The sequence below is a fragment of the Callionymus lyra genome, chromosome 3 (assembly GCF_982586985.1).
Source record: "Callionymus lyra chromosome 3, fCalLyr1.hap1.1, whole genome shotgun sequence".
NCBI lineage: Eukaryota > Metazoa > Chordata > Actinopteri > Syngnathiformes > Callionymidae > Callionymus > Callionymus lyra.
In genome coordinates this window covers 1,710,020-1,736,196 of record NC_141820.1, presented here as the reverse complement: position 1 = coordinate 1,736,196, position 26,177 = coordinate 1,710,020, and the positions used below count along the sequence as shown (strand labels likewise).

Sequence of the window (26,177 nt, the reverse complement as noted above, 5' to 3'; positions counted from 1 at the left end):
AACGCGCTACTGATCCAACAAAATAAATCAATAAAAACAAATAAAAATACAATTCAAAACAAGAAAAGAGACGAATAGATACAGAGATGGAACATGTGTTTGTGTGGCTTTTGAGGGTCTGGCAACCTTCTAGACTTTGATCCAACGTTTGGTTTAAAAGTCCGTTAAACTGAAAAATAATCATTAAAAAACAGTAAAATAAATGTAAAAAAGAGAAATAAATAAACGTATTCTATATGAATAATAGTCTTCTAGGAAAAAAACAAGAACAAAACAGGAAACAAACAAACAAGGAAAAAACAAAAAGGATAACAGAACCCAAACACGAAAGAAAACAAGGAGATAAAAACTAAACAAGAAAACAAATCAGCATAAAACCATTGAAACACAATCAAAAAGTTACTAAGAATTTAAAAATAAACAAAGATAGAGATGATTCAACTGAAAAATAATCAATAAAAAACAATAAAATGTAAAAAAAGAGACATAAATAAACTTGTTCTATATGAATAATAATCTTCTAAACCTGCTGCTCACTTTCACAAAGTCAAGCTCAGGTGACCTGAGCAGGAAGTGACATCATCTCACCAGTACTTCAGGATGTGGTCCAGCAGCGTGGCGATGGGCGGACCCTCGGCAGTGGCCTGTTCGTAGAGGAGACCCCAGGACCCGTCCTCGCCCACCACGAACTGTCGGCACTCAGTCCGTCACCAGGTGAGCTCACGTCAGGGCAGGTGTCCAAACTCACCTGCAGCGTTTTGTCGAACCAGCGGTTGCCGCTGTTGGAGAAAGTCCCGCCTCCGTGCAGGATCTGCGCCGCCTTCCGACTGGCGTACCTGTCAATCAAAACTGTCCTTATCATGTCGTACTTCCACATGTGATCTTTGTTTCCCGTCAAAATAAATAAAGATCAACAAGCTTTGAATCCGTTCATCCTTTGTGATTGACAGCTCGTCCTACAAAGGTAAATGAAGAGTCTGAGAAAAACTAAACAAGAAAAACTAAAACAGGAAAAAAAAGAAAAGAAAACAGGAAACAAGAAAAAGGAAAAAAAACTAAACAATAAGAAATAAAAACAGGAAAAAAAACAAACTGGAAAAAAACAAAACAAGTGCGTGCGTGTGCGTGTGCGTGTGTGTGTGTGTGTGTGCGTGTGTGTGTGCGTGTGTGTGTGTGTGTGAGAACATACTTGTCATCAGAGATCCTCATGACAGGTGAGTCCAGACTCAAGGAGAACAATCCGCTCTCAATGGTTCGTACAGACTCTTTGTTGAGTTTATCTGAGAGAAGATCCACAGTTGAGAAGAACTTAAGACATGACAACACACACCTGACAACACACACACACCTGTCAACACACACACACACACACCTGTCAACACACACACACACACACACCTGTCAACACACACACACACCTGTCAACACACACACACACACCTGACAACACACACACACCTGTCAACACACACACACACACCTGTCAACACACACCTGTCAACACACACACACACACCTGACAACACACACACACCTGTCAACACACACACACCCGTCAACACACACACACACACCTGACAACACACACACACCTGTCAACACACACACACACACCTGTCAACACACACACACACACACACACCTGACAACACACACACACCTGTCAACACACACACACCTGTCAACACACACACACACACCTGACAACACACACCTGACAACACACACACACCTGTCAACACACACACACCTGTCAACACACACACACACACCTGACAACACACACACACCTGTCAACACACACCTGACAACACACACACACCTGACAACACACACACACCTGTCAACACACACACACACACCTGTCAAAACACACACACACACACACACACACCTGACAACACATACCTGACAACACACACACACACCTGTCAACACACACACACCTGTCAAAACACACACACACACACACACACACACACACACACACACACACACACACACACACACACACACACACACACACACACACACACACACACACACCTGACAACACATACCTGACAACACACACACACCTGTCAACACACACACACACACACACACCCCTGACAACACACACACACACACCTGTCAACACACACACACACACCTGTCAAAACACACACACACACACACCTGACAACACATACCTGACAACACACACCTGTCAACACACACCTGGCAACACACACCTGGCAACACACACCTGGCAACACACACTTGTCAACACACACTTGTCAACACACACCTGTCAACACACACCTGACAACACACACCTGTCAACACACACCTGGCAACACACACCTGGCAACACACACTTGTCAATACACACCTGTCAACACACACACACACCTGTCATCATACACCTGTCAACACACACACACACACCTGTCAACACATACCTGACAACACACACCTGTCAACACACACCTGTCAACACACACCTGGCAACACACACCTGTCAACACACACACACCTGTCAACACACACACACCTGTCAACACATACCTGACAACACACACCTGGCAACACACACCTGACAACACACACCTGGCAACACACACCTGTCAACACACACACACCTGTCATCACACACCTGTCAACACACACACACACACCTGTCAACACATACCGGACAACACACACCTGTCAACACACACAACACACACACACACACCCGACAACACACACACACACACACCTGTCAACACACACCTGTCAACACACACCTGTCAACACACACACCTGTCAACACACACAACACACACACACACACCTGTCAACACACACAACACACACACACACACACACACACCTGTCAACACACACACACAACACACACCTGTCAACACACACACCTGCCGTTGTAGACTCACCTGTCAGCAGGCGGTTGTAGGCCTGACCCCAGGTGTGCCGGTGCTCACTGGTCAAGAGGCCCACAGGCTCCTTGTCCGTCTTCCAGGACTGAGACCTGATCCGCAGCAGCTGCCCGTGGATCTGACCCTCAGTCATGCGAGAGCCGTCGCTGTTGTACACGTCCAGCTGGAAGAACTGAGGACGAGAGGATACTTCATGAATGACTGTGTGCTGAGCCTCCTGTCCAGAGTGTCCCTACATCTCTCCAGGAGCTGGAGTGAGCTGTGCGTGTTCGTGTGTCTCTTTGTGTGTTTGTGTGTCTCTGTGTGTGTCTCTTTCTCTGTGAGTCTGTGTGCCTCCGTGTGTGTCTCTTTCTCTCTGTGTGTTTTCATGTGCGTTTGTATTTCTCTATGTCATTTTGTGTGTATGTTTCTCCATTACTCTGTGTGTGTATCTGTGCATGTGTGTCTATCTGTCTGTGAGTGTTTGTCTCTGTATGCGCGTCTTTTTCTTTGTGTGTTATCTGTCTGTGTGTGTGTCTGTGCGAGCATGTGTCTGTGTTTACCCATATTTTTGTGTGCATGTCAGTGTGTGTTCGTCTGCATGCTTGTGTTTGTGTTTGTCTGTCACTATTTTGCTGTCTATGTTTGACTGCGTGTATGTATTTGTGTTTTGTGTCTCTTTCTCAGTGTGTATAAATATGCTTGTGTGTGCGGGCGTGTGTTTGTGTATCTTTTATTTCTTCTTTATGTTTAAATGTGCGTGTTTGTGTGTCTGTCCTGGACTTGTGTTTGTGTATCTTTTATTTCTTCTTTGTGTGTAAATGTGTGTATTTTGTGTGTCTGTCCTTGACTGCGTTTGTGTATCTTTTATTTCTTCTTTATGTGTGAATGTGTGTGTTTGTGCGTCTGTCCTGGACTGTGTTTGTGTATCTTTTATTTCTTCTTTGTGTGTAAATGTGTGTATTTTGTGTGTCTGTCATTGACTGTGTTTGTATATCTTTTATTTCTTCTTTGTGTGTAAATGTGTGTGTTTTGTGTGCCTGTCCTTGACTGTGTTTGTGTATCTTTTATTTCTTCTTTATGTGTGAATGTGTGTGTTTGTGCGTCTGTCCTGGACTTGTGTTTGTGTATCTTTTATTTCTTCTTTATGTGTGAATGTGTGTGTTTGTGCGTCTGTCCTGGACTTGTGTTTGTGTATCTTTTATTTCTTCTTTGTGTGTAAATGTGTGTATTTTGTGTGTCTGTCATTGACTGTGTTTGTATATCTTTTATTTCTTCTTTGTGTGTAAATGTGTGTGTTTTGTGTGCCTGTCCTTGACTGTGTTTGTGTATCTTTTATTTCTTCTTTATGTGTGAATGTGTGTGTTTGTGCGTCTGTCCTGGACTGTGTTTGTGTATCTTTTATTTCTTCTTTGTGTGTAAATGTGTGTATTTTGTGTGTCTGTCATTGACTGTGTTTGTATATCTTTTATTTCTTCTTTGTGTGTAAATGTGTGTGTTTTGTGTGCCTGTCCTGGACTTGTGTTTGTGTATCTTTTATTTCTTCTTTGTGTGTGAATGTGTGTGTTTTGTGCGTCTGTCCTGGACTGTGTTTGTGTATCTTTTTTTTCTTTGTGTGTAAATGTGTGTATTTTGTGTGTCTGTCATTGACTGTGTTTGTATATCTTTTATTTCTTCTTTGTGTGTGAATGTGTGTGTTTGTGCGTCTGTCCTGGACTGTGTTTGTGTATCTTTTTCTTCTTTGTGTGTGAATGTGTGTGTTTGTGCGTCTGTCCTGGACTGGTGTGTCTGACCTGGTAGTTGCGCACCACTGTGATGTGTGCGGGTGAGCGTCGGCTGCGGCCCTGGTGGGCGACGTAGTCATGCTTGGGCCCCGGGATCCTGCAGGAGGAGAAGAGTCGAGGATACAGATCCATGCAGAGAGGTTTGCCGCGCATGTACTCCAGCGGCAGCTGCCCCCTGGTGGCCGGGAGGAACAACGAGTCAACTTTAAAATAACTTTTTTACATATTTATATCATTTTATCATTCGTGGTTTTAAACGTTTGAAACCTACGTGTTTATTTTGTCTTTAAAATCCAGAACGACAGCGATTAGTTTGGATGCAAGTGTGTGTGTATCTATGTGTGAGTGTGTTTGCATCTCTGTATGCAAGTGTGTGTATCTCTTTGTGAGTGTGTGTATCTATGTGTGTGTATCTCTGTATGCAAGTGTGTTTAGCTCTTTGTGAGTGTGTGTATCTATGTGTGTGTATATCTCTGTGTGCGCGTGTGTGTATCTCTTTGCGAGTGTGTGTATCCATGTGTGTGTATATCTCTGTATGCAAGTGTGTGTATCTCTTTGTGAGTGTGTGCATCTGTGTGTATGTATATCTCTGTGTGCGAGTGTGTGTATCTATGTGTATGTATATCTCTGTGTGCGAGTGTGTGTATCTCTTTGTGAGTGTGTGTTACTATGTGCAAGTGTGTGTATCTCTTTTTGAGTGTGTGTTACTATGTGTGAGTCTGTGTATCTCTTTGTGAGTGTGTGTATGTATGTGTGTGTATATCTCTGTGTGCGAGTGTGTGTATCTCTTTGTGAGTGTGTGTATATCTCTGTTTGTGAGTGTGTGTATCTCTTTGTGAGTGTGTGTATATCTCTGTGTGAGTGTGTGTATCTCTTTGTGAGTGTGTGTATATCTCTGTGTGAGTGTGTGTATCTCTTTGTGAGTGTGTGTATATCTCTGTGTGTGAGTGTGAGTGTATCTATGTGTGTGTATATCTCTGTGTGCGAGTGTGTGTATTTTATCATTCGTGGTTTTATACGTTTCAAACTTACGTGTTTATTTTGGCTTTAAAATCCAGAACGGCAGCGATTAGTTTGGATGCAAACCTGCGAACAAACAGAAGTCAGTGGTGGTTACAGTGTTATCACAGTTATGGTTTGAATGTGAATGTTATTGTGCAGGAGCAGCTGGAACCGTCGCTCACATCAACTGGGACCTCCAGTCGTTGTAGTCTCGCCTCGGGAGCGAGATGGCCGGGTTGGAGTGAACCGGCAGCGGCTGACGACTCTCCAGATACGCCCACTGGACCCACCAGTCGGATATCTGCAGAGTTAACACGTTTATGAGGGTTTGAGTCAAAACATCTGCAGAGTTAACACGTTGATGAAGGTTTGAGTCAAAACATCTGCAGAGTTAACATGTTGATGAAGGTTTGAGTCAAAACATCTGCAGAGTTAACATGTTGATGAAGGTTTGAGTCAAAACATCTGCAGAGTTAACACGTTGATGAAGGTTTGAGTCAAAACATCTGCAGAGTTAACACGTTGATGAAGGTTTGAGTCAAAACATCTGCAGAGTTAACATGTTGATGAAGGTTTGAGTCAAAACATCTGCAGAGTTAACAAGTTGATGAAGGTTTGAGTCAAAACATCTCCAGAGTTAACACGTTTATGAAGGTTTTAGTCAAAACATCTGCAGAGTTAACACGTTGATGAAGGTTTGAGTCAAAACATCTGCAGAGTTAACACGTTGATGAAGGTTTGAGTCAAAACATCTGCAGAGTTAACACGTTGATGAAGGTTTGAGTCAAAACATCTGCAGAGTTAACACGTTTATGAAGGTTTGAGTCAAAACATCTGCAGAGTTAACACGTTCATGAAGGTTTGAGTCAAAACATCTGCAGAGTTAACACGTTTATGAAGGTTTGAGTCAAAACATCTGCAGAGTTAACATGTTGATGAAGGTTTGAGTCAAAACATCTGCAGAGTTAACATGTTGATGAAGGTTTGAGTCAAAACATCTGCAGTTAACACGTTTATGAAGGTTTGAGTCAAAACATCTGCAGAGTTAACACGTTGATGAAGGTTTGAGTCAAAACATCTGCAGAGTTTACACGTTTATGAAGGTTTGAGTCAAAACATCTGCAGAGTTAACACGTTGATGAAGGTTTGAGTCAAAACATCTGCAGAGTTAACACGTTGATGAAGGTTTGAGTCAAAACATCTGCAGAGTTAACACGTTCATGAAGGTTTGAGTCAAAACATCTGCAGAGTTAACACGTTGATGAAGGTTTGAGTCAAAACATCTGCAGAGTTAACATGTTGATGAAGGTTTGAGTCAAAACATCTGCAGTTAACACGTTTATGAAGGTTTGAGTCAAAACATCTGCAGAGTTAACACGTTGATGAAGGTTTGAGTCAAAACATCTGCAGAGTTAACACGTTTATGAAGGTTTGAGTCAAAACATCTGCAGAGTTAACACGTTGATGAAGGTTTGAGTCAAAACATCTGCAGAGTTAACACGTTGATGAAGGTTTGAGTCAAAACATCTGCAGAGTTAACACGTTTATGAAGGTTTGAGTCAAAACATCTGCAGAGTTAACACGTTGATGAAGGTTTGAGTCAAAACATCTGCAGAGTTAACACGTTTATGAAGGTTTGAGTCAAAACATCTGCAGAGTTAACATGTTTATGAAGGTTTGAGTCAAAACATCTGCAGAGTTAACACGTTGATGCAGGTTTGAGTCAAAACATCTACAGAGTTAACACGTTTATGAAGGTTTGAGTCAAAACATCTGCAGAGTTAACACGTTGATGAAGGTTTGAGTCAAAACATCTGCAGAGTTAACACGTTTATGAAGGTTTGAGTCAGAACATGTGCAGAGTTAACACGTTGATGAAGGTTTGAGTCAAAACATCTGCAGAGTTAACACGTTGATGAAGGTTTGAGTCAAAACATCTGCAGAGTTAACATGTTGATGAAGGTTTGAGTCAAAACATCTGCAGAGTTAACATGTTGATGAAGGTTTGAGTCAAAACATCTGCAGAGTTAACACGTTCATGAAGGTTTGAGTCAAAACATCTGCAGAGTTAACACGTTGATGAAGGTTTGAGTCAAAATATCTGCAGAGTTAACATGTTGATGAAGGTTTGAGTCAAAACATCTGCAGAGTTAACACGTTTATGAAGGTTTGAGTCAAAACATCTGCAGAGTTAACACGTTTATGAAGGTTTGAGTCAAAACTTTTCCACTTCGTAAACATCTGTGACTGTGTGTTTATCTATGTGTGCAAGTGTGTGTATCTATGTGTGTTTCTCTGTGTGCGAGTGTGTGTATCTTTGTGTGTTTCTCTGTGTGCGCGAGTGTGTCTATCTCTTCGTGAGTGTGTGTTTATCTCTGTGTGCAAGTGTGTGTATCTCTTTGTGAGTGTGTGTATCCATGTATGTGTATATCTCTGTCTGCGAGTGTGTGTATCTCTTTGTGAGTGTGTGTTTGTCCGTGTGCGAGTGTGTGTATATATGTGTGTGTATATCTCTGTGTGCGAGTGTGTATCTATGTGTGTGTATATCTCTGTGTGTGAGTGTGTGTATCTCTTTGTGAGTGTGTGTATCCATGTGTGTGTATATCTCTGTCTGCGAGTGTGTGTATCTCTTTGTGAGTGTGTGTTTCTCCGTGTGCGAGTGTGTGTATCTATGTGTGTGTATATCTCTGTGTGCGAGTGTGTATCTATGTGTGTGTATGTCTGTGTGCGAGTGTGTGTATCTCTTTGCGAGCGGTGTATCTCTGTGTGTGTATAACTTTGTGTGTGATTGTGTGTATCTCTTTGTGCGAGTGTATGTATCTCTTTGTGAGTGTGTGTATCCATGTGTGTGTATATCTCTGTGTGCGAGTGTGTGTATCTCTTTGTGAGTGTGTGTATCTATATGTGTGTATATCTCTGTGTGTGAGTGTGTGTATCTCTTTGCGAGTGTGTGTATCTATGTGTGTGTATATGCCTGTGTGCGAGTGTGTGTATCTATGTGTGTGTATATGCCTGTGTGCGAGTGTGTGTATCTCTTTGTGAGTGTGTGTATCCATGTGTGTGTATATGCCTGTGTGCGAGTGTGTGTATTTCTTTGTGAGTGTGTGTATCCATGTGTGTGTATATCTCTGTGAGTGAGTGTGTTTATCTATGTGTGTGCATATCTATGTGCGAGTGTGTGTATCTCTTTGTGAGTGTGTGTTTCTCCGTGTGCGAGTGTGTGTATCTATGTGTGAGTGTGTGTATCTATGTGTGTATATCTCTGTGTGCGAGTGTGTGTATCTATTTGCGAGTGCGTGTGTCTATGTGTGTGTATATGCCTGTGTGCGAGTGTGTGTATTTCTTTGTGAGTGTGTGTATCTATGTGTGTGTATGTCTGTGTGCGAGTGTGTGTATCTCTTTGCGAGTGTGTGTATCTATGTGTGTGTATATCTTTGTGTGCGATTGTGTGCATCTCTTTGTGCAAGTGTATGTATCTCTTTGTGCGAGTGTGTGTGCGAGTGTGTGTATCTCTTTGTGAGTGTGCATATCTATGTGCGAGTGTGTGTATCTCTTCATGAGTGTGTGTATCTATGTGTGTGTATATCTTTGTGTGCGATTGTGTGTATCTCTTTGTGCGAGTGTATGTATCTCTTTGTGAGTGTGTGTATCTATGTGCGAGTGTGTGTGTGAGTGTGTGTATCTATGTGCGAGTGTGTGTGTGAGTGTGTGTATCTCTTTGTGAGTGTGCATATCTATGTGCGAGTGTGTGTATCTCTTTGTGAGTGTGCATATCTATGTGCGAGTGTGTGTATCTCTTTGTGGGTGTGCATATCTATGTGCGAGTGTGTGTATCTCTTTGCGAGTGTGTGAATCTATGTGTGTGTATATCTTTTTGTGCGATTGTGTGTATCTCTTTGTGCGAGTGTGTGTATCTCTTTGTGCGAGTGTGTGTATCTCTTTGTGAGTGTGTGTATCTATGTGTGTGTATATCTTTTTGTGCGATTGTGTGTATCTCTTTGTGCGAGTGTGTGTATCTCTTTGTACGAGTGTGTGTATCTCTTTGCGAGTGTGTGTATCTACGTGTGTGTATATCTTATTGTGCGATTGTGTGTATCTCTTTGTGCGAGTGTGTGTATCTCTTTGTGAGTGTGTGTATCTATGTGCGAGTGTGTGTGTGTTTCAACATGTGTAACTGACCCAGTTCCTGTTGGCTCTCGCTCTCCTCTCCAGTCCCTCCTGGAGCTGCTGACCGAGACCTCCGGGCCGAGCAAATTCCATGACCATCCTGCGAGTGTGCCGGAGCTCCTCCGGGGGCAGCAGAGGCTCCAGACTCCTCAGGTAGCCCTGCAGGGTCTGGGCCAAAGGAGGGACCGGCTGGGAGGGAACTGAAGAATACAAACATGGCTCTGGTTTGAGCGCCACCTGCAGGCCAATGAAAGAAGAAAAAGGATTTTTTTTTTACTTTTTACAATACGATATAAAGAGATATATACTGATAGTGTAGTATACAAGTATATATGTGTAGTATTGTCCAGTACTTGACTCTGGTGTTGTGATAGTGTAGTAACAAGTATATATGTGTAGTATTGTCAGTACTTGACTTTGGTGTTGTGATAGTGTAGTAACAAGTATATATGTGTAGTATTGTCCAGTACTTGACTCTGGTGTTGTGATAGTGTAGTAACAAGTATATATGTGTAGTATTGTCCAGTACTTGACTCTGTTGTTGTGATCGTGTAGTAACAAGTATATATGTGTAGTATTGTCCAGCACTTGACTCTGGTGTTGTGATAGTGTAGTAACAAGTATATATGTGTAGTATTGTCCAGTACTTGACTCTTGTGTTGTGACAGTGTAGTAACAAGTATATATGTGTAGTATTGTCCAGTACTTGACTCTTGTGTTGGGATAGTGTAGTAACAAGTATATATGTGTAGTATTGTCCAGTACTTGACTCTGGTGTTGTGATAGTGTAGTAACAAGTATATATGTGTAGTATTGTCCAGTACTTGACTCTTGTGTTGTGACAGTGTAGTAACAAGTATATATGTGTAGTATTGTCCAGTACTTGACTCTTGTGTTGTGATAGTGTAGTAACAAGTATATATGTGTAGTATTGTCCAGTACTTGACTCTGGTGTTGTGATAGTGTAGTAACAAGTATATATGTGTAGTATTGTCCAGAACTTGACTCTGGTGTTGTGATAGTGTAGTAACAAGTATATATGTGTAGTATTGTCCAGTATACTTGACTCTGGTGTTGTGATAGTGTAGTAACAAGTATATATGTGTAGTATTGTCCAGTACTTGACTCTGGTGTTGTGATAGTGTAGTAACAAGTATATATGTGTAGTATTGTCCAGTACTTGACTCTGGTTTTGTGATAGTGTAGTAACAAGTATATATGTGTAGTATTGTCCAGTACTTGACTCTGGTGTTGTGATAGTGTAGTAACAAGTATATATGTGTAGTATTGTCCAGTACTTGACTCTTGTGTTGTGACAGTGTAGTAACAAGTATATATGTGTAGTATTGTCCAGTTCTTGACTCTTGTGTTGTGATAGTGTAGTAACAAGTATATATGTGTAGTATTGTCCAGTACTTGACTCTGGTGTTGTGATAGTGTAGTAACAAGTATATATGTGTAGTATTGTCCAGAACTTGACTCTGGTGTTGTGATAGTGTAGTAACAAGTATATATGTGTAGTATTGTCCAGTACTTGACTCTGGTGTTGTGATAGTGTAGTAACAAGTATATATGTGTAGTATTGTCCAGAACTTGACTCTGGTGTTGTGATAGTGTAGTAACAAGTATATATGTGTAGTATTGTCCAGTACTTGACTCTGGTGTTGTGATAGTGTAGTAACAAGTATATATGTGTAGTATTGTCCAGTATACTTGACTCTGGTGTTGTGATAGTGTAGTAACAGGGATTTATGTGTAGTATTGTCCAGTACTTGACTCTGGTGTTGTGATAGTGTAGTAACAAGTATATATGTGTAGTATTGTCCAGTATACTTGACTCTGGTGTTGTGATAGTGTAGTAACAAGTATATATGTGTAGTATTGTCCAGTACTTGACTCTGGTGTTGTGATAGTGTAGTAACAAGTATATATGTGTAGTATTGTCCAGAACTTGACTCTGGTGTTGTGATAGTGTAGTAACAAGTATATATGTGTAATATTGTCCAGTACTTGACTCTGGTGTTGTGATAGTGTAGTAACAAGTATATATGTGTAGTATTGTCCAGTATACTTGACTCTGGTGTTGTGATAGTGTAGTAACAGGGATTTATGTGTAGTATTGTCCAGTACTTGACTCTGGTGTTGTGATAGTGTAGTAACAAGTATATATGTGTAGTATTGTCCAGTATACTTGACTCTGGTGTTGTGATAGTGTAGTAACAAGTATATATGTGTAGTATTGTCCAGTACTTGACTCTGGTGTTGTGATAGTGTAGTAACAAGTATATATGTGTAGTATTGTCCAGAACTTGACTCTGGTGTTGTGATAGTGTAGTAACAAGTATATATGTGTAGTATTGTCCAGTACTTGACTCTGGTGTTGTGATAGTGTAGTAACAAGTATATATGTGTAGTATTGTCCAGTATACTTGACTCTGGTGTTGTGATAGTGTAGTAACAGGGATTTATGTGTAGTATTGTCCAGTACTTGACTCTGGTGTTGTGATAGTGTAGTAACAAGTATATATGTGTAGAATTGTCCAGTATACTTGACTCTGGTGTTGTGATAGTGTAGTAACAAGTATATATGTGTAGTATTGTCCAGTACTTGACTCTGGTGTTGTGATAGTGTAGTAACAAGTATATATGTGTAGTATTGTCCAGTACTTGACTCTTGTGTTGTGATAGTGTAGTAACAAGTATATACAGTGCCTTGCGAAAGTATTCGGCCCCTTGAACCTTTCAACATTTCGCCACATTTCAGGCTTCAAACATAAAGATATACAATTTTAATTTTTTGTCATGAATCAACAACAAGTGACACAATCGTGAAGTGGAACGAAATTTATTGGATAATTTAAACTTTTTTAACAAATAAAAAACTGAAAAGTGGGGCGTGCAATATTATTCGCTCCTTTACTTTCAGTGCAGCAAACTCACTCCAGAAGTTCAGTGAGGATCTTTGAATGATCCAATGTTGTCCTAAATGACTGATGATGATCAATAGAAGGCACCTGTGTGTCATCAAGTCTCCGTATAAATGCACCTGCTCTTTGATAGTCTCAGGGTTCTGTTTAAAGAGAGAACCATGAAGACAAAGGAACACACCAGGCAGGTCCGAGATACTGTTGTGGAGAAGTTTAAAGACGGATTTGGATACAAAAAGATTTCCCAAGCTTTAAACATCTCAAGGAGCACTGTGCAAGCAATTCTATTGAAATGGAAGGAGTATCAGACCACTGCAAATCTACCAAGACCCGGCCGTCCCTCCAAACTTTCATCTCAAACAAGGAGAAGACTGATCAGAGATGCAGCCAAGAGGTCCATGATCACTCTGGATGAACTGCAGATAACTACAGCTGAGGTGGGAGAGTCTGTCCAGAGGACAACAATCAGTCGTGCACTGCACACATCTGGCCTTTATGGAAGAGTGGCAAGAAGAAAGCCATTTCTCAAAGATATCCATAAAAAGTCTCGTTTAAAGTTTGCCACAAGCCACCTGGGAGACACACCACACATGTGGAAGAAGGTGCTCTGGTCAGATGAAACCAAAATCAAACTTTTTGGCCACAATGCAAAACTATATGTTTGGCGTAAAAGCAACACAGCTCATCACCCTGAACACACCATCAACACTGTCAAACATGGTGGTGGCAGCATCATGGTTTGGGCCTGCTTTTCTTCAGCAGGGACAGGGAAGATGGCTACAATTGATGGGAAGATGGATGGAGCCAAATACAGGACCATTCTGGAAGAAAACCTGTTGGAGTCTGCAAAAGACCTGAGACTGGGACGGAGATTTATCTTCCAACAGGACAATGATCCAAAACATAAAGCCAAATCTACAATGGAATGGTTCACAAATAGACGTATCCAGGTGTTAGAATGGCCAAGTCAAAGTCCAGACCTGAATCCAATGGAGAATCTGTGGAAAGAGCTGAAGACTGCTGTTCACAAACGCTCTCCATCCAACCTCACTGAGCTCCAGCTGTTTTGCAAGGAAGAATGGGCAAGAATTCCAGTCTCTCGATGTGCAAAACTGATAGAGACATACCTCAAGAGACTTGCAGCTGGAATTGCAGCAAAAGGTGGCGCTACAAAGTATTAGCGCAAGGGGGCCGAATAATATTACACGCCCCACTTTTCAGTTTTTTATTTGTTAAATAAGTTTAAATTATCCAATAAATTTCGTTCCACTTCACGATTGTGTCCCACTTGTTGTTGATTCTTGACAAAAAATTAAAATTTTATATCTTTATGTTTGAAGCCTGAAATGTGGCGAAATGTTGAAAGGTTCAAGGGGCCGAATACTTTCGCAAGGCACTGTATGTGTAGTATTGTCCAGTACTTGACTCTGGTGTTGTGATAGTGTTGTAACAAGTATATATATGTAGTATTGTCCAGTACTTGACTCTGGTGTTGTGATAGTGTAGTAACAAGTATATATGTGTAGTATTGTCCAGTACTTGACTCTGGTGTTGTAGTATTTACAGACCACATGACTCTTGAAGTCGTAACTACTACTACTTCAAACCAAAATATGTCCAAACATCAGCCTTAAAAGCTGCTGGACTCACTGTATCCTCTCAGTCATCATTCTTACTTTAGCTGTAACGACTGCTGCCACCTAAAGGCCGGAAGTTTAATTGCAACGCAAAAATGAACATGTTGTGAATATATTATTTTAATAGTTTAAAAAATAAAATCGAATTAAAACATAAAGCATACATTTGAATGAAATACATGTTAATCTACTCAGTGTGAATCAATATTTGCTGACAGATAAGATGACAGAGTCGCTGGTTCGATTCCCGCCCTCTGAGCCATGGACGTGTAACTCGGTCACACTTGTTGCCACTTTATTCAAACGCACTTTACACTTTGATTCACATGATCAGCTCCACGTTGTGTTCCATTGTGAGTCTTTTTTGTGAGTCAAGTCTGCACAACACACACACTCAGCCTGACGTCACATGTGTGTGTTTCAAAATGAGTTTGTGTAGACTCGACTAGCTGCAGCAAACACAAGAGGATCTCATACTTGTGTGTGTCTGTGTGGCCGTGTGTTTGTGTACGTCTGTGTGTCTGCTTGTTTGTGTATGTGTGTGTCTGTGTATGTACGTGTGTCTGCTTGTTTGTGTATGTGTGTGTCTTTGTATGTACGTGTGTCTGCTTGTTTGTGTATGTGTGTGTATGTACGAGTGTCTTTGTATGTTTGTGTGTCTGTGTGTTTGTGTATGTGCGTGTGTCTGCTTGTTTGTGTATGTGTGTGTATGTACGAGTGTCTTTGTATGTTTGTGTGTCTGTGTGTTTGTGTATGTGCGTGTCTGTGTGTTTCTGTATGTGTGTTTTTGTGTATGTACGAGTGTCTGTGTGTTTGTGTGTGTATGTATGTGTGTGTTTGTCTCTGTGTGTGTATGTATGTGTGTGTGTGTCCCTGTGTTTGTGTGTATGCATGTGTGTTTGTGTATGTCTGTGTGTGTACGTGTGTGTATGTAGGTGTGTCTGTCTGTTGGTGTTAGTCTGTATGTGTGTGTGTGTGTCTGTGCATGTCAGTGAGTGTATCAGTGTGTTTGTGTGTCTATTTATTTAAATGCCTATATATATTTATAATTCGTCTCTATTTGTGTCTGTGTGTCTCTGTGTTTTCCCCCGTTTGTGTTTGTGTATTTTTGTGTGTTTGTGTATGTCTGTGAGTGTATCAGTGTGTGTTTGTGTGCATGCGTCTATGTTTGTGTAAGTTTGTGTGTGTGTGTATATCTATGTATGTGTGTGTCTCTATGTATATATTTATTAGCATGTATTTATAATAAAGTCTATATTTGTGAGTCTCTGTGTTGTCCCCTGTGTGTGTGTGTGTGTGTCTGCGCGTGTGTGTGTGTGTTTGTTGACTCACTCGTAAGAACAAACTCCTGCGCACGTTCCTCACGATCATCTTTCTCGACTCACAAACTCAGTCCCTCGGTCGTGTGTAGCAAGTACACGAACAACAACACAACTCTCGACACTTCTTCTTCTTCTTCTTCTTCTTCTTCTCTCGTCACAACATGACGCTCAGACCTCCCACTTCTTCTTCTTCTTCTTCTTCGTGGCTGAGAGCTGTCATGGCGGACAAAGGAACGCGGAGGAGAAAAGGTGCAGAAGGAAGTTTGAGGCGCTTGTTGTCGTCGCTGGAGTCACAGGTGGAGACACAGGTGGAGACACAGGTGTGTCTTTGGAGTGTGTTACACGAACAACGTGCACGCGAACGCACAGCAACAAGTCCGAACACGTGTGACGTCAACGGCGTCATGTGGTACCACATCTGTCCTCACAGTGTCGCTGTTTCCCGCCTTTAGTGGCGACAAGAACAATCTTTAAACGTTCATATTATTAGTGAATATTATCGTTTAACACTGAAAAGATTAACTGACATATTTAAACAGCGTTGATGAAACATTACATCGTTTAAAATATACCTCAGAGCATAACATTTCACTCTCTAACATTAGCTTAGCTCGAATATGTAGCATTTTCACAAAACAAGAGTTCAAGACCCTTAAGAAAAAAAGAAAAACCCTATTGCATTCATTTAAAAAATTGAAAGTCAAATATATCAAATGCGAAAATAAGTTAATTTAAATTAGTTCCATTTAAGCATATGATTTAAAAATAACTTTACATGCTTTAAATTGTGTTGTTAAGATAAGAGCTTTATTTTTGAAGCATTATATTGTTCACACACAGAGAAAAACAACTCTGAGCTAAAGGTCTCAGCGTTGACGAGGAAGCGTTCTTGTCGGAGGCTCCAGAATCAAACAAACTAAAGTGTATTCAAAAGTCTTTAGTAAATAAAATCCAACAGGAGCTACAAGGACTGGAACGAAACTGGGAAAAAAACCGATACAATACGATAACAAAAAAAATGCTGACAATGTCAGGAACAGTTTCTGGAAGTTCAGGTGGAGATCGGAGTCGAGCCAAACTTGTCGTCAGATGCGATCAACTGGCCATCGAAGAGGGAAGAGACCCTCGATCCCAGTCACCCAGGAAAACAGGAAGTGATCTCACCAAAATAAAAGACTCGGGAACCGTGACAACTGTAATCATGATTTAAGTCACGCGTGTGGTATTGTGACGATCGGGATGTCAGGGTTTAAGATAAGATAAGGCACTGAGATGATGGATGTCAACCATTATACTGAGACTTCCTGTGAAAATAAAACGTGTTTCAAAGGTGAAGAAGTAAAAACACAGAGATAATTAACCCTTGTGTTATCTCCGGGTCAAGGTGACCCGAAGGCCTGAAAAGACCTTAACCCAGAAATAACACAAGTGTAAGGCATCTTTGGTAAAAAAAAAATAAGCTAAATTGACCTTATCTTCTATAAGAATATGAATATTTTATTAGGATTAAATCCTGTTGAAAGTCACGTATAATGTATTTAACGACGGATGTTCTGTGGACTCTGACGTGAACCTGTTTTAACGAACCATTGTTGCTGGTCTGAGGACGAACAGGAAGAGAATAAAGTGTCAGTTCTGATGAAGATTGATTGGCCTTTGAGCAGCATTTCTTAACTTCACCACATTAAAGGTTATTATTTACCCGAGTTAACATCAAACAATTGACGACAACGTGGTCGAAGAAACGAAGGAAACGACTTGTTTTTTCTTGTAAATATTTTTTTTCCCCTTAAATGTGTTTCATTTTTCTATAATATTTACTTTAATGTAAACGTCAGGATGATCATGAACTGTTTATGATATTCCTGACCTTTTGTGTGGAGTCCCTCGAGGTTCTGTTCTGGGTCCTTTATTGTTTGTACTTGATTCCTCTGGTCAAATCCTGATGTTCCAAATCAGAATCAGAATCAGAATCAGAAAACCTTTATTAGTCCCGCGAGGGGAAATTCGGTTTAACAACAGCAAGAGAAATAAAAACACCCAGAAATAAAAACGAGAAAGAAAATCTAAATGGAATAAAATATAAATCTGCGCTATATAATATATACACAATCATATTTACATAAATAACAAGAGGTGCAGTTAAATATTTATCTTGGTGTGTTCTTGTTGTGGAGTCTGATGGCAGCAGGAGGAAGGAGGTACCTCTCCCTCACACACCTGGGATGGAGCATCCTATCACTGATGGAGCTCCTCAATGCCCTCAGTGTGTGCTGGAGAGGGTGAGACAAGTTCCTCCTCATGGAGCCCAGCTTGCTCCGCATCCTCCCTCCAGTCACTTCCTCCACAGGATCCAGGGGGCGCCCTAGGACGTAACCGGCCTTCTTAATAAGGCTGTCCAGTTTAGCCCTATCCTTTGCTGTCATGCTGCTCCCCCAGCAGACCACACCGTTGAAGATGGCAGAGGCCACTACTGAGTCATAGAATGACTTCAGGAGTGACCCCCGGACACCAAACGACCTCAACCTCCGGAGCAGGTAGATTCTACTCCGCCCTTTTTTATAAAGAGCAGCAGTGTTATCCACCCAGTCCAGGCGGTTGTTGAGGTGAACACCCAGGAACTTGTAAGTCGTGACAATCTCAATGTCCTGTCCCTGGATGTTCAGTGGTGAGGGGGAGATGGAGGGACACCGCCGGAAATCCACAATCAACTCCTTAGTTTTGCTGGAGTTGATCTGAAGGTGGTTTTCCAGGCACCAGCCAACAAAGTCCTGGACAAGTCCCCGTTACGACCCGTCATCCCCGTCCCTAATGAGGCCGACGATGGTGTTGTTGTTGGCCAGACTCTCTTCCTCCTGTTTGCTGATGACATCCAGCTCTACTGTGGATCAACTGATCAGAGGCTGAACTTAGTCAATTGTTGCTAGAAATCAAACAATGAGTGAAAACACTTTGAAGCTAAATGTGGACAAAAGTCAAACTCTAGCAACTACAAGAAGACAAAAATCATTTTTCCCAAAAAATGTATTCATTTATTTTTTTCTCTTGAAGCCAGCTTCTTAAGCAACACAAAAATAAAACGTTGTATTTTTATGACTTCATGACAAAAATTAACGACAAATAACATTTTATCTCTGGATTAATTTATACTTTCAATGAATCTACTCCTTCTTTATATATCATTTCCAAACAATAAGGCTCAGTTTCAACACATTTTCCCTGAAATAATCATTAAAACTCTGAGTTCATGTCACCTTCAGTGTCCCAGCAGACACTGGACCTCGTGGGCATCATGACGGTGTGTCAGATCCATCACGACGAAGTCACTATGTTCCGTAGAGACGTGATCATTTAAAGTTGTACATTCAAATGTCTCCGCTTCTTAAATAAAACATTCACTGACTAGTATAAACACATGTCTCTCTGTTAATCTAACAAACCAAACACCAGGAGCACAAACACACATTCAAGCACTTCGTACAGAGAAATAAACAACAGAGCCCAGATGGCATTGTTTATGAGCGAGCCGGCGTCACGAGGACGAGGTGATCGGCTTCTAGCTTCGAGGGCAACATTCATCTGGAAGAGAGACGGAGAAGGGATTGAGTCACGACCAGGATTCCACTTTTTTTTCTCTTTCAGCAGCTGCCGTCATCGTGTTCAGGTCATCAGTGACTCTCGACTTATCTACTTTATTTCACTGCCTCAGTTCATGTTGACATGTGACAAAAGTCATCGGTTGTCTGGGCGGCAAAGCATCAGACGAGCTGTTCGCCGTCACTGAGAGGGTTACTGAGAGGAGATGACGCCTCGTACGTCCGTCTGCTCAAATAAACGTTGCTTAATAAGGTTTTCAGATTTCGTTTCATCTGTGATTTTTTTTTTTTCAAAAAGTAACCCCTGGTACTCAGCGTAGACCTTAGTTCGTGCAATGGAAGAGCCAGCTCTGGTCACCATGAACTTCAAACAAAATACACTTTGTCACACGTTATGTTTCTTCAGGAAAGGGTGAAACTGACCCACTCTCAGGCCCAGTCCGGTGGGCAGGGCTACACTCTTCTGGGTCTTGGGCACAGCTGCAGGGGCTTTGACTCCCTCCTTTTGAGCCTCTTCTTCCTGCGGAGGGTTGGACCCCGACATGGAGGTCTCTGAAGGGTACTCGCACACCTGCTCCAGTCGCCCCTCGTCGAAACACACTTTGCCCTGTGGACGCAGGAGGGAACGCGTGTTAGTGCCAGTGAAGAACCAGCGAGGATGACGTTTGACGTGTTTTAAGTGTGCTTTGCTACACTTGTGCAACATGAAAAGTTAAATAATAAGCATGAATAAAATGTTACAAAGGTAAGAGGTGTAAATAGGCCGTGACCAGCGTGAGAAGGTCATTTAAGCTTAACTTTAAACTTTAACACGACCACAGAAGTAAGGCAGTAAACTCTCCCATGATGCCTTTTTACACACTGCTCTATTGAGTGACTGGTCGTTAAGATAGAATCATCTAATTCTTCGCCCATGTAACCTTGTCAAAAGTGATTGGTTGGCTGGGCGGCAAAGCACCCCCGATAAACTATTACTCATTGCTGCATCCAAAACTCAACCAAGATGTCGTGAACAACATGACCTCGGAAATCTCACTAAGACAAGAAACACACCATGGAGAAGAAAAGTTAACCCTTCGCTCCTGTGTTCGTGGAGGAAGTGCATTAGAGCGGCTCGACCAATCAGGTGGAGGCGCAGGAGGCTAATCTGCCCTCATTGAACCTGATTAACTGTGGCTAACACAGCAGGCCCTGAGACAGGCACAGCAAGAGGCGCCGGCGTCAAAAAACAAGCTTCATGCGATGTGTTTGCAGTAAAAAGCCTGCATTCTTTTGTTTTAAAACAAAGTTCACTTTTGTGTCGACTTTTCTTGGAGCTGAAATGTAAAATTGGACAAATTGTGTCAACTTCTGTGTTTTGTGTAAATAAAAATGAAGAAGTGCTGAAGAGGAAGTGGCTATGAAAAGTCGGCATGACAAGTGTTTGTTTGAGCAAACAAGTTAAAATGATATAAAAGTAAAACCATGTTTGTTCATTGTCATCCACAACATTGTTGCGGAAACTGACTCTTAGTTTGTTTTCCTGGGAAAAGTTAATCAAAAACACAGTGTGAGGCAGAGAGTTTTGAATTGTTTTGTCTTCTCACCGTCAGCACGTCAATCACGGAATCGATAGAGGGATCAAAACTATCTGTAAACTAAAGTCAAAACGCTCACGTCAACTTTTTATCTCAGGCTCAATTGATGTTTTTGAAGTCTGTACCCTGAGCCGACACACATTACAGAACCAGAGTCTATCCCAGTTTCATTGTGTGAGAGGCGGGGGACACCCTGGACAGGAAGCCAGTCCGTCTCAGGACACACAAAAGCACACACTCATACCTACAGACAAGTTCTCAATCAACCTCTGTATGTTTTTTCACTGTGGGAGGAAGCCGGAGTTCCCGTCCTATTAGATTGTGACACGATCTACAGTATAAAGTTCTCACTCATCGTCGTATCCCACATGATGATAGAAGACGATGCAGACACATTTCAGGTTCTGCCGCAGCAGTATTGGCGAGATCAGTAGATCACTCCGAGTCAGGATGTCTTTCCTAACAAGCTTTACCGAGCTTAAGTCTGTCACAGTGATTGTACGCGTCAATCAAAAGACAAACAAAGAGTTGAAAGTATTTCTCAATAATGTTCTTAATTGATGAATGAAAGTGTCTGCAAAGTGGATTTTCTCACCTTTTTTGGAATTCCTTTGCTCTTGGCCAGACAGGATTTATCCACCAGATATCCTCCGATGACCTGGATCTCCTCGACAGCCAGGTACCTCTTGACGGGCTCACCTTTGGCAGCAGGTACCTGGCCTTGCTGCGGTGCCATATTGGTGTCTACTGGTGAGGAAGCTTTCCTGGTTCCAGCAGGTTTTTTAGGAGTGATGGTGATGGTGGCCCCCCTCTTCAGGCACCCACCAGCAGCACTCCTGATGGAGAAGAGGGTGGGGGACGGTGAGGGCGATGGAGACTGGGAGGGAGACTGGGAGGGCGACGGAGAACATGGGGAAGAAGCGGGTGTCGGGGCGAGATCGAGGGGTTTCACAGGTGATTCTGGCGATTGGCTTCGGATGAGAGCAGAATTGATCGTCATGGTTTGTTGAGAAGATGTTGGCGAACACAAACTCCGATAAAGGTCTCTGACCGTTTCTTGACTCTTGTGGTGGAAATCCTCCGAAACCATTTCCTCACCCTCATGAGATGGCGTCACTTCCTGATCGCTCAGATGAAGCCGTTCTATGTGTCGTTGAATCGCCTGAACGCATCCAGCTTCCTCAGGCGACAGCGTCAGACATTCTTTCCTTGGCGCGTCCGCCGCAAGAGGCCTCACTTGAACCAGGTGCACAGAGGAACTCTCGACACTCCTGTCTCTGAGACACAAGCCTGACCTTGAGCCGACCGTCTCCAGGTTGTAGATCCGACTCATCGCTGCCAGGGAGTTGGGATGAGGAGGCGAAGGGGAGAGAGATTCTGCTGACTGGACGGGATTGTATTCCTTTTCTACTTCCTCTTGTCTTTCTTCTTCATCTCTTTCTTCCTCCTGTTGTTTTCCTTCTATGTGTTGAGGAGGATCTACTTCATCTTCTGACGACTGGAAGTTTTCAGAGATCCCTTCAGAGTCTGCAGCTTTGTTGTTTGTTACTTCCTCTCCTCTGACGACTGAGTGAGGGACGGAAACAGGAAGTTCGGGGCACGTTATGAACCCGCAAACTTCCGCTGTGACGTCTGGTGCCGACGTAGACGTCGATAGAGCCGGGAGCTTCTCTGTTTGCTGTAGATGTGCAGAAGTTTCAATTTGTGTTGTCAACACGTGCCTCCCCTCGTCTGCCGCCTCACCATCTGTTAACTCCTCACTTTCACTGGTATTCCCGTCCTCATTTTCCTTCTGTCTCAGTTTTCTTTGCCTAATCTTTTCTCGCAGACACTCAATGCTACTCAAAGACATTCCTGTTTTACGGCCATCCCTCCCTTTATCCGCTCCTGTTTCTTGAATGTTGTTTTGACCACAATCTATTTTACCGTCCATCAACTCATCGGCGACGTAAAACACAGTTCTGGGAATTTGAATGTCCTGAGATTCCTTTGGTTCGTTGATTTTGGGGGATTTTGGTGCAACGTCTTGAACCTGGCTCTCGTTTTCATGAAGGCCTTCGTTGGTTTTGGTTTTCTCGAAAGCGCTCCAATGTGCCCTCTCACCTATCTCGCTACACATAAACGCCTCGCCGACCTTTTCTATTTTGTGAATCAGGTCCTCAGTCTGCTGGGATAGAGCCGAGTGACTCTGACACAGTTCTGTTAGTTCTCTATCTGGCGTCGAGTGGGTTTGAGTGGAAGAATCAGAGGAGTCTAGAACTTTCCTTGTTGGTTCAGTCGAGTGATAAACATCACCTGCAGCGTAACTCTGAACGCTTCCCTTTGCTCTTGAGCAAACTTCCTCTTTAGGAACATCCAACACCTTCTTGTCCCAGAGTCTCTCCTCGGTCTGCTGCTCTCTCTCTGCACTTTTTTGATTCCCTCTGTGACTGGTCTGTCGTTTGACATCTGCTGGTTTCGCTTTCGCGTCCTGCCTTATGGGCAGTCGCCTGGCGAATGAGATGCCTTCGATGTTCTTGACACACGCCACCGTAAACCCTTCGTCTCCCTCGGTGTCGCTCGCCTTCTCCGCCGCTCGTCTGTCGAAGTTGGATCGAAAACTGTCCATCCTTTTGTGAATCGGGTTCGTCAACTTTGGCTCTGATTCGTTTTTTACAAGCTTGTTGAGTCGGGTTGAGCCAAGTTTGATCCTGGCTCCCAAACCAGTGACGTCCGCCCACTGAGCCGCCGTTCTTTCAGAATGTATCCTGTCCCGGATGTTCCGATAGTAACGCACTCCTTCGTCTAATCCGTTCTCTTTGGAGGAGACGACCCGGTCTGAGAAGCTGAAGGACCTCTTAGGCACTCCTTTCAGGACGGCGTTTTTCCTGTCCTGCCGCTGCTCATACTCCTGCTCGTCCTGGTCATCACAGGTTATTCTTCTCAGAGTCTTGAGAAAGTTGTCTGAGCTCTTCGATCGCGAGGGAGGTTTGGGATGCTCTCCGAATTTACTGAGTAGCTGACTCACTCGCCCTCCTCTCTCCACAAACACACTGTCATCCCAACTGTCTTTCCTGTCTTCCTTGATGACAGTTGTCTGACCACATAGTCTCTCTTCTTCCTTTGTCAGCTCCTTCTCTCTCAGCCAGACCATTTGATTCCTCAGATCCCTCTTTGCCTCGGCAGGGCCTTTCATTTCTCCGTGGTCTCTCCCGTCTTTTCCTCCGGTTCTGTCTTCACTTCCTGGCAAAGGCTTTATGATCAGGACTTCAGAGGCTCGGATCTCTGTCACACTCCCTCCTCCCGCTAGAATCTCTCTCAGATCCATTTTCATCCCTCTCTTTCCCTGGTGGTCGTCCTCAGGTCGGTCTCTTTCCACCTCCACCCATCGCCTCACTTTCTCCTCGCTGAATTTCCTGTCTTGCTCAATGATGATGATGTTTTCCGCTCGGATGGTTCGCAGACTCGGGATCGAGGACGACGAATCCGTTTCCTTCTCATCTTCTTCTCTTTTGGATTTTGGACATTCCTTCTCCCTCACGGAATCTTTGGCCGTCTCTTTCCACGGATTCTTTTCTTTCTCGTACGATTCCTTATTTTTCTCTCTGTCTCGTCCTTGACTTCTGTCCCGGCTTCTCTCTTTTTCTCTTCCTTCGCTCAAATCTCTGAGCCGTTCTATCCTCAGCTCCACGTCTCGCCCGGCGTCGACCCCTCTATCCTTCTCTTTGTGCTCGCCGTCGTGGGCTCGCTCCTGCTGGGGCGCCTCGGCCTCCCTGCCCTTCCTCACAACACTCTGGGTGCGGATGAACAGATTCTCGTGAACGGGAACGATCGTTTCCGTCGACACTTGACTCAAAGACTTGAGGTCTTCATCCAGCCACGGCCCCGGGTCTGCGCCGAACGAAGAGTCCATCCCTGGAGTGACGGTCCCCCAGCTGTCCGTGTCACTCAGACCGTCGGACCTGACATCGGCCTGTCCAAGAGCTTGATCCCTCTCCTTGTCCCTCTCGCCTACGTTCTCTTGCTTCGCCTTCCTCCTCTGGATAATTCCACGCTTCCAAGCTGGCATGTTGGCCAACTTTTCTTCCTCCTCCTTCTCTCTTCTCCCTCGCTCCTCTTCATCTCTCCTCTTTTTTTCCAGAAGGAGTTGTTTCCATTCCGGTAGAGAAGTGACAGACATCACAGAGGAGGTACAGTTCCAACGACGATCTGTTGATGCTTCAGAGCTTCTGCAGGTGAACAAGACAATCTTAGCAACAATCTTCAGTTAGTCCAGGCGTTTATCTGACAACATCTTTAGATTTACTGCTCACTTAATGAGGAAACCTCTGAATAAAGTTTTATTCTTGAAGTAAAAATGGTTGAAAACCTATATTCCGTATCAGGTTTATGATAAAAATACACCAGTTTATATGACGATACTTATTAACCCAGAAAATAGTCCAAAAAATTGAGAATTCGCTCTGATGTTCAAGAAATACACAGAACAAAATGGAGGATGAAGAAGAAACGTCTCGATACTCTCGGGTATCATATGATGTTTAAAAGTAATAAACTAGTTGTAACCAAATAGAATGTATATGTTTTTATTTTGTTGCTATTTGTGCTAAGAAAAGTTGTAAAAAATACAAACAAATATTTGAATTAATAAAACTGTTTTAGATGTAGCCATTAGCTGAACAAACAGTAAAAAAAAAATTGTGTTTGTTTTTAAATACTTGTAATTCAAAACTCAAACCAAAAATTACAAATGATCTGAGAAAATATACATAATTAAATAGATATACACATATAATAATAAAATAAACGTTGGTGTTTCAGGTAAACTTGACATATTTAGTAACACACGGTAAATGTTTATGACTTTCTGAACGTATTCCAGTTGAGTTTGATTTCAACAGATATTTAAAAAACAGAAGAGTGAGAAGCTTTGTTTCTTCTTCTTCTAATTCAATCTTGTCTTAACCTTGTCTTTATAATCTTCTTTAAATCACGTACACGTCAATAAAAAGTTGTTTATAAACTGTTGCTGTAACGTTTATTAAGTTCATTCAAGAGCAAGAAGGTGATATACGAGCGAATATAATTATGTTCAGGCTTAAATAACTTCTTGGTGTGAATTTCTTTCTTGGAATGACAACAAACGTCTCGTGTTTACTCACCAGAGTTTTACTCAATCGTCCCCTTGAGCTGAAGGTCACATGTCTTCATCACCTCCTCAGGTAAATCTGGACAAATAGATCCTCGTTTCAGGCGTTGAAGGAGTGGAGTCTGGACCGTGAACGC

At 42.5% G+C, this 26,177-nt stretch overlaps 2 protein-coding genes across 2 annotated transcripts in view; both read right to left on the bottom strand.

The window, feature by feature from the left end:
- Positions 1-16,105, bottom strand: part of cratb (carnitine O-acetyltransferase b) — a 32,212-nt gene extending 16,107 nt beyond the window's left edge. Inside the window, exons 1-9 of the mRNA XM_087786139.1 lie at positions 15,750-16,105; positions 9,866-10,090; positions 5,869-5,987; positions 5,717-5,770; positions 4,694-4,859; positions 2,919-3,093; positions 1,190-1,280; positions 749-836; positions 589-689 (exon numbers count right to left, since the gene is read on the bottom strand). Of these exons, the coding sequence (XP_087642265.1) occupies positions 589-689; positions 749-836; positions 1,190-1,280; positions 2,919-3,093; positions 4,694-4,859; positions 5,717-5,770; positions 5,869-5,987; positions 9,866-10,090; positions 15,750-15,788 (1,058 nt within the window). The 5' untranslated portion in view covers positions 15,789-16,105. The remainder of the gene's footprint in view (positions 1-588; positions 690-748; positions 837-1,189; positions 1,281-2,918; positions 3,094-4,693; positions 4,860-5,716; positions 5,771-5,868; positions 5,988-9,865; positions 10,091-15,749) is intronic.
- A 2,643-nt stretch (positions 16,106-18,748) lies between these two features.
- ppp1r18 (protein phosphatase 1, regulatory subunit 18) lies at positions 18,749-26,177 on the bottom strand. The gene is made up of 3 exons (XM_087786135.1): positions 26,054-26,177; positions 21,508-25,120; positions 18,749-19,942 (listed from the first exon to the last, which is right to left on the bottom strand). The coding sequence occupies exons 2-3, from the start codon at positions 25,069-25,071 to the stop codon at positions 19,721-19,723; spliced, it is 3,786 nt and encodes a 1,261-aa protein (XP_087642261.1). The 5' UTR covers positions 25,072-25,120; positions 26,054-26,177; the 3' UTR covers positions 18,749-19,720.